The sequence below is a fragment of the Neoarthrinium moseri genome (assembly GCF_022829205.1).
Source record: "Neoarthrinium moseri strain CBS 164.80 chromosome Unknown scaffold1_Wmoseri_CBS_16480, whole genome shotgun sequence".
NCBI classification, from domain to species: domain Eukaryota; kingdom Fungi; phylum Ascomycota; class Sordariomycetes; order Amphisphaeriales; family Apiosporaceae; genus Neoarthrinium; species Neoarthrinium moseri.
In genome coordinates this window covers 1,091,257-1,099,369 of record NW_026055115.1, presented here as the reverse complement: position 1 = coordinate 1,099,369, position 8,113 = coordinate 1,091,257, and the positions used below count along the sequence as shown (strand labels likewise).

General features: G+C 52.8%; 2 protein-coding genes across 2 annotated transcripts; both read left to right on the top strand.

Annotated features, from left to right (window-relative positions):
• Positions 1-356: 356 nt before the first annotated feature.
• On the top strand, positions 357-2,575 carry JN550_000342 (uncharacterized protein; the record flags this gene model as incomplete). Its single annotated transcript, XM_049314848.1, has 2 exons — positions 357-1,522; positions 1,582-2,575. The coding sequence occupies 2 exons, from the start codon at positions 357-359 to the stop codon at positions 2,573-2,575; spliced, it is 2,160 nt and encodes a 719-aa protein (XP_049177631.1).
• A 3,616-nt stretch (positions 2,576-6,191) lies between these two features.
• On the top strand, positions 6,192-7,271 carry JN550_000341 (uncharacterized protein; the record flags this gene model as incomplete). The annotated part of the gene is made up of 1 exon (XM_049314837.1): positions 6,192-7,271. The coding sequence occupies one exon, from the start codon at positions 6,192-6,194 to the stop codon at positions 7,269-7,271; it is 1,080 nt and encodes a 359-aa protein (XP_049177630.1).
• Between the last annotated feature and the right edge of the window lie 842 nt (positions 7,272-8,113).

The window sequence follows — 8,113 nt, the reverse complement described above, 5'->3', positions numbered from 1 at the left end:
ATCCTTGAATCTTTTTTGCACCAGAAACCAGAGAGCGCCAGAGGGAAGACATAGTTGTCAGCATTCTTTGTGACAACACACGCCCGATCCCTCATCACGCCCAGCAGCTAACAGGCCACGAGAAGGGCCTTCCGGCACTAGGCTTTGGCTTGCTGACGTCCGTTCACACCTCGCCGTCCTTGTTTACTCGTCTCCCAGGGACCCTGGTTCTGCCACTGCCGACCCTCATTTCGCACGGAGCCTCACGACCAACGATCGCTACATATTCGAGCCAGCGGGCTGTTGCTCGCTCCACGCGTCCACACACGCACCCATAGCGAACACAACCTCCTCCACACCCGGCTGTTGCTTCCGCAATGGCAGGCCTCACCACAAGTCCCCGACCGGTCTTTGCTGCCCCCGAGTGGACTCCGGCACAGAAAATAATGCACGACGATGCACCCTCGACCTCGGGCGCAAGTGCCTACTCACACGATACCGGCGCCGAGGGCGTAGAGAAGGACTTTCTGGAGCCCGCCAGGCCGACAACCGCACACCCTTTCCAACGCACGCGGAGTTTCAGCACCTCGATGCCATGGAGACGGCGGCCCAAGTCATTGCACCTCGCATTCGAAGACAGCTCAATCCCAAGCGAAGCCAACGAGGATGCCGTTGAGGAACCACGCCATGGACAACCGGAAGAGATCAACAGCAGCTCGCTGAAGGGCAAGTTTCGGCGTGCTTCTCTCAGCCTGATGAAGGGCATCGCCCACCGCCGCGACCGCCGAAGCTCGGAACCCGGAAAGAGCCATGACGACCACCCAGCCAGGCCGTCTACAGCCCACTCGGCATGGAACAGATTACGGCAGGCCGCTAGCTTCCGTCACTCCAAGATGATGTACAGTGCACGCACCGGTACACTGGATACAATCTACTCGCCTCTCGAGTCGACATTCCCAAGCGTGCCTGTTCCCGGCTACGGATTCGAGCCTCCAATCATCCCGTCACACACCGGCGCTGCTGCGAAAGCTGCGGCTGCATACCAAAACGAATACCTGGCCATGCGCCAGAGGGAAGAGTGGCTGGCTGAGCACATGCAGAATGATCGCGAGAGCGGCATTGGCATCTCTCTCGTGAACGCAGACGACCTCGAGTCCAGTGCTACCCTTGTCGAAGATTGGCTTAGTAGGGTCGACTTCGTCTCTAGACTACCATCTGAGCTCGCCATTCAGGTCCTCTCTCACTTGGATGCCACACATCTTACTGCCGCCGCCAGAGTTTCCAAGAAGTGGTATAGTGTGGCCCAGGATCAGCAGATATGGCGCCAATCGTTCCTCCGGGAGAAGACCAGCACCTTCGCCACTACGGAGCCGATCCAGCCCGGCACAGGCTTTGGTGTGCCTGCTCTCCGACCGGGTAACGACTGGCAGAAGATCTACCGGGCCCGACAAGAGCTGGACCAGAAGTGGAAGGAGGGCACTGCTACAAGGCCAGTCTATCTGAATGGCCATCTGGATAGCATCTACTGTCTACAATTCGACGAGTATGTTGTTCCATTTCTTGTCAACGCATCTTGAGTCTCACATACTAACTGCAATCCAGGTCCAAAATCATCACCGGCTCGAGGGACAAGACCATTCGAATTTGGGACATGCACACCTTTCAGTGCCGCCTGGTCATTGGGCCGCCTGAAGTAGTTAACGATACTTCAGTCCTGTTCGATGCCAGTGGCCAGCCTGTCCACTACGCTTCTGTGCCAGAAAAGGAGCGGGACCACGAGTCGGTACCCGCGACTGTCTCTTTCCCGACTCACCACAAGGCATCAATCTTGTGTCTGCAGTACGATGACGGTATCCTGGTGACAGGTTCGTCGGACTCGACCTGTATCGTCTACAACTTGAAGTCAGGCTACCGCCCGATTCGACGTCTTGAACACCACACTGCCGCTGTACTTGATCTAGCTTTTGACGACAAGCATATTGTGACTTGCTCCAAGGACATCACCATCTGTGTCTGGGACCGAGCTACTGGCGCATTGCTCAAGCAGCTCAAGGGTCACACTGGTCCGGTCAACGCCGTCCAGCTCCGTGGCAACAGTATTGTCTCATGCTCAGGGGATTTCCGTGTCAAGCTGTGGAACATTGATAGCGGCAAGGTTGTCCGCGAGTTTGAAGGTCACACCAAGGGCCTGGCGTGCAGCCAATTCTCGGAGGATGGCCGCTATATCGCATCCGCCGGTAGCGACAAGGTGATCCGCATCTGGGACGCCAGGACCGGCGAGTGCATCCGCGAGATGCAGGCTCACGAGGGCTTGGTTCGTAGTCTGCACATTGACAGCGTCAGCGGACGTCTCATCAGTGGCAGCTACGACACCGATATCAAAGTCTTCGACATTGCAACCGGTGATCAGTTGTTGGACTTCCCACGCTGGCACGCTAGCTGGGTTCTCAGTGCGAAGAGCGACTACAGACGCATCGTCAGCACCGGGCAAGATCCCAAGATTCTTATTATGGACTTCGGCGCCAACGTCAAGGATATCGGAATGCTTGAGAGTGCCCCTCAAACCGATGTCGCGAGAGCTGCTGGCTTTATCTAATTCAAGAGCCGGCCTCGCTCAGTCTAATACGATAATTACTCGGTCACATAAGGTCAATAAGGAACATCTCTTACTTGAACCTCTGTGAACCTTACGAATTTCCTTTTGTAGTCCTGCCATCTTGATAGATCGCAGCACATTTCATGGTTTTAGGGCCCCATTCGGCAGCATAGGCATAGCCCGGCATAGTTTATTCTTTCAGGGACAAAGCCCTTCACAGGGCGGAACGGTCTAATCAGAACAGAGTCATTTGGCGTTTCATAGCCACTTCACTGTTTGGTTTAACTTGGATTGGGGCACCCCACTGCGGCGGCGTTGGTTGGGTTTGACTCTTTCACCCGTTCATTGCATTGCGAAGCGAGTTTGATTTCACCACAAAGGTTTTGAAGGAGTTTTGGCCCGTAGACAGCAAGCATATAGACCTGCTTCGGCGATATGAATCGAGTTTCTTGACGTTTTCATAAAACACCTCATCCGTGAGTACTGTACACAATTGCGATTGGTCCATGATATTCTCTATCCCGTCTAAACACAACGTTCACTCGAGCGAGAGCTATTCAGTCCTCGATTTGATCTGTGGCAGGTTCGTTTGCCGATGTTAAGCATTACTTGACCAACCTCTCAAAGACCTCTTGAGCCTGCGTAATTATACTCTTGGCAACTCAAGATTTCATTTCCATCCTCCTCGCCGCGACATTGGACCACAGCACCCAGCCACTCCAGCGAAGGGCCAAGAACTTCATCGACCGACCCGAGCTCATTACCCTTCTTGGAAATGGAAGAGTCATTGATAAAACACCTTAATAAGATCCCTGCGCCACCACGTGGGCAGACGCGTCCCGGGCCCTTTCCGAAGCCGTCCGGCTAAAGTGTCGCTCGTTCGTATTCCAAACCCCCAACCTCCGGGGCGGGATGTCCGGCCGTACAAAAAGCGCCGGTGCGGAGGGAAGAAGGAGAATCGAGGAGGCAGAGGCGGCGTAGACGAGCCGAGCCTCGTATCAGCATCGCCGATGACGTCGTTGGGGAATATGTTCCTGCGTTTCGCGGCCTCGCTTGAGACTCCGATAGGCTGACTGGCGAGCGAGGGCGTAGATTGCCAATGCATGACAAGGCGGGAGGATATAGAGTGACGGTATAGTGCTTCATATATAGTATGCATATCTTGCGGTGTGATGATGGCGATTGGCAGGCAACTTCGCCATCTACGTGGCATGTCCTTTAGATATCGGAGATTAAAGATAACAAACGAAGTGACCTCTCGTCTGATGATCGATCTCTAAACAGACGTAGAGGAGTATGTACGACTTGCCTGTCTGCGACTAACACCTTGAAACAGGAGCTTAGAGGTGTGGGCGGCTATGGTGATGGTGATACAAATGCCAATGCCGATGAACTGCTGGAGAAGCACTCCTTGGTGTTATGTCTATCGAAAGCTCTGAATGCCAAAACCGGGCTTAGTGGTTAATCCTCCGAAAAACCGTGATACTCTCTCCCTGACCTTGATGATGAAACTTGTGCACACTATAAACTCAACTTGGATAACTACCATACAACTTTCAGGTGCTGTTTACGAGCATCTAGCTCCTACTAGATATCTCTCATGGTTGTTTGAACATTTCGAAATTGCAACGCGGCCAGATTACTGTTGGAATTGAAGGCTCTTTCTTCTTTCTCCTCTGTCCCTTTTTCTCCTTGGCTTCCAGCCTCTTGAGATTTCTGTTCAGGTACGCCTATGCGTTGTGGAACACCTTACACTTCCCTATCACTCTCGGCTTCGTCTCCATCATGAACGTCTCGAAGTGGGCAAGTGGGCCTCTGCGACATCGAGTAATCGGCGCACCTCCTCTCCCTTAGTACCTTTGGACGCCATGCACTCCTTAAGTCGCATCCTGACCCTCTTGGGCTCCTGATACCCAAAACCACCAATTTTCATGCGTACGGCCTTGAAAGCGGCATGCTTGTCGGGATGCATTTGCTTAAGTGTTAATTCGACCTCGTACGGGAAAGAATACTAGGCGATGTGCTGGAAAGTGAACGGCTCCCCCCGTGTCAGAGGCTGGTCCGGGTCGTTCAGGTCCATAATCGACCCAGAATAGCTAACCATCTTCTCGGCCGCCACCTGACACATAGCCTCTCGAAGGCTCGGGTCTCCTCTACATTCCAGCCCGTAGCGAGCGCGAGGTCCGTGAGAACACGTCGATTGCATGGGTACGGGCCCCAGGAGTAGACGGATCCGCATATCCTGTGTGGAGCACCCTGGCGGCCCTTTATCCCGGAGATCTTAGGCACCGTGGCTCATATCAGGTCGTTCTCTTCGTTTGGGTTAGTCCCGCGGGCAGGGGACGGTCCAGGCGTAGCACGTCACGCTTTTTCAACTCGCGGGCCGCATCCAAGATGGCCTCGGACTCAATGATCGAAATCATTTCGGAAAAGGTGATTTGCTATTCACAATAACAGTCTTCGGCTCCCGGAAGAAGATCCAAGTTGAGAAAGAGACTACACCGTGTGCCTCATGATCAGAAGCATCAGGCTATCTACCAATTCTTTCGATCATCGATTCGTTGCGATGAGATGCTCAAGTACATAAGCTGCTGCATTGGTAATTGACTGGTTGACCGCCCGATGCCCCTGACAGAACACTGGACCCTTATAACAGCCCAATGCCGCAGGGTAGCCATTGAAGACTGCCGAGACTATAGTGACCTAACCCGAGAAGTTGGCCTAAGAAATGCGCAGGTAAGGAAGGCTGTATGAGAATGATCACAAGTTGACTTAGTAGAGGTGTGCATTTGGACTATAGCAAGGCACAGGCACGCCAAGATTAAGTAGCCTCCGATAGCGTGAACGAGGCCTACGGGTGCGTATGAGAAGAGCTATTGTATACAAACTACCAATACGATATGAAACTGGTTGAAGTAAACATTTCAACAGTGGAGACCCTGGATTTGTCAACGGTATAAATTCAGAACAAAAGATTGAGCACCTTGTTCCCCGTCTAAATCCATCTATCCCATGATCGAATTGCGGAGCGCCATCTCCACACGTTAAGGGAGGCTCTGTTACCAGCCAGGTCCCTGAGTCTTGGCATTACATCGGGAGACATAAATCACCCCTTATCAATGATAAGGCGCATATCACTAAACCTTAGTGCAAAACACCTCCAATGGCCTTTTGGGGTGGAGTTGAGAGCATCATAGGAGGACAACATCCAGCAAATTAGCGCCATGAGTCTTTCGGACGAGTCCGAACTTGGTTTATGGAAGCCGGAGCTTCCTTCGGATATGTGGTCCCGAGCCTATCCCGATAGCCTTGAGCTGTGTGCTTTGCCAAATGTATACCGCATTGCCGTGTGCGTAACACACCATCGCGGGATCTTATCTGGCAACAGCGGGATTCTTGACCAATTGATGGGCCGAGTGTTTGAGGAGGCTACCGAAGATAACCACAAGGGTCCTCTCGAGCACTGGATGCACCGATGCAGGACGCAGTATAGGGGCTGATGATATAAAGTCTGTGATGTGTCCACGAGTGTTACAGTGAATGACTTGATTTCAACCGTATACCAACGTTCTTCTGCCTTCACTTTTCATTTTTTAAAGAGGCTTACACGAACAAGATGGCTCCCATCGATATCGGTGTTTTCATACCCATTGGTAACAATGGCTGGCTTATCTCAACCACCTCTCCACAGTATATGCCCAGCTTCGAGCTGAACAAGCAGATTGTGACTAAAGCGGAGAAATACAACTTTGACTTCGCCCTGTCGATGATCAAACTGCGTGGATTTGGCGGAAAATCAGAGTTCTGGGACCACAACCTGGAGTCTTTCACATTGATGTCGGCGCTCGCCGCCGTCACCACCAAGATAAAGCTTTTCGCCTCAACAGCTGTTCTCACACTGCCACCAGCGCTGGTCGCACGTATGGCGTCAACCATCGACAGTGTTGCCCCTGGTCGTTTCGGTATCAACATTGTCACTGGGTGGCAATCTGCCGAGTACACTCAGATGAACTTGTGGCCGGGCGATGCTTATTTCGGTTACCGGTATGACTACGCAACAGAGTACGTGCAGGTTATGAAGGATCTCTGGGACCAGGGAGTGTCGAACTTCAAGGGCAAGCACTTCACCATGGAGGACTGCAAGCTCTCACCGCAACCCGCGAACCCCATCAAGATCGTTGCTGCTGGTCAGTCTGGCCGCGGCGTGGAGTTCGCTTCCAACTACGCCGATTTCAACTTTGCCATGGGAACCGGCATTAACACACCCAAGGCCTACGGTGACGCCACCACTCGCCTGGTGGAGGCAGCTGAGAAGACTGGCCGAGATGTCGGCTCGTACGTCCTCTTCATGGTCATTGCCGACGAGACAGATGAGAAGGCCCAGGCCAAGTGGAAGCTGTACAACGACGGCGTCGATAACGATGCTCTGTCGTGGATGACCAAGCAGAGTTCTAAGGACACCAACGCCGATGCGAACTCCACTGCCAAGAACATCGCCTTGCCTGAAGGTGCCGTGAACCTGAATATGGGAACCCTCGTCGGCTCTTACGAGAAGGTAGCCGGCATGCTTGACGAGGCGGCGTCGATTCCCGGCACCAAGGGTATAATGTTGACTTTCGATGACTTTTTGGGCGGCCTGGATGCATTCGGTGAGAAGATCCAGCCGCTTATGAAGAGCAGAGAGGGCAAGATCTAAAGCGGGTAAGCGAAGAGAAGGGATGTTAGCTGATTGCTATATAGACCAATGATACCACAAAAGAGTAAAATTGTCAATTACATCTGCCATGCTCCAACAGTGACTACTATCATGATTGAAGAACGCCGAGGAGGCTTTCCTCTTGATCGGGCACTTGAATACAAGATGATAGCTCATCACACCGCCGCATTCACACATCAGGCCCATCCACTAAAAGCGCTGTTCAACGCAAAGTTAGAAAACCAGAATAAACCAAAACATCCTGGAGGGACAGTAGCCAAGCTTCCTGTGTAAGTTCATTTATACGCTAGAACGTCAGGCATTTTACTGGACAATGCTTCAGATCAATTCTACTATCCCGGCATACTATTTTAGCTTGCCGCTTCACCAGCCCCCACGCCACCGAGGGCCCTTGGAAGCAAGCGCTATAGTCGCCACACTTTTTCGGTCTCAACCTTCGCATCAAAGATCACCAGGTCTAGATCGGTTGAGTGTGCTAGGAACAAGCATTGAGCTGGCCATGTTGGTGATATAATGCAGATCATCTGGACCCCGTCCAGATGAATGTTGCTCGCTACAGAGGGGTGCAGGCCAATCTCAGGCCCCCGCCTCTGGGCCCCAGGGGCCCGGATCCCACACAAGACCCCTGGGATGTTTCGAAACAGCCACCACTTAGTTCATCATGCGACATGGTTCGAGAGCACCAACATTGGCCCATGGCATGGGTCTGATATTTACAGAAGGTTTGGATGGGCCACGGAAGCCAGCGGCAAAGCGACCCACCTGCGGTCTGGATGGAAGGGTCCGTTCAAGACAACGCAAGCAGGCAGGCAAGTGCAGAA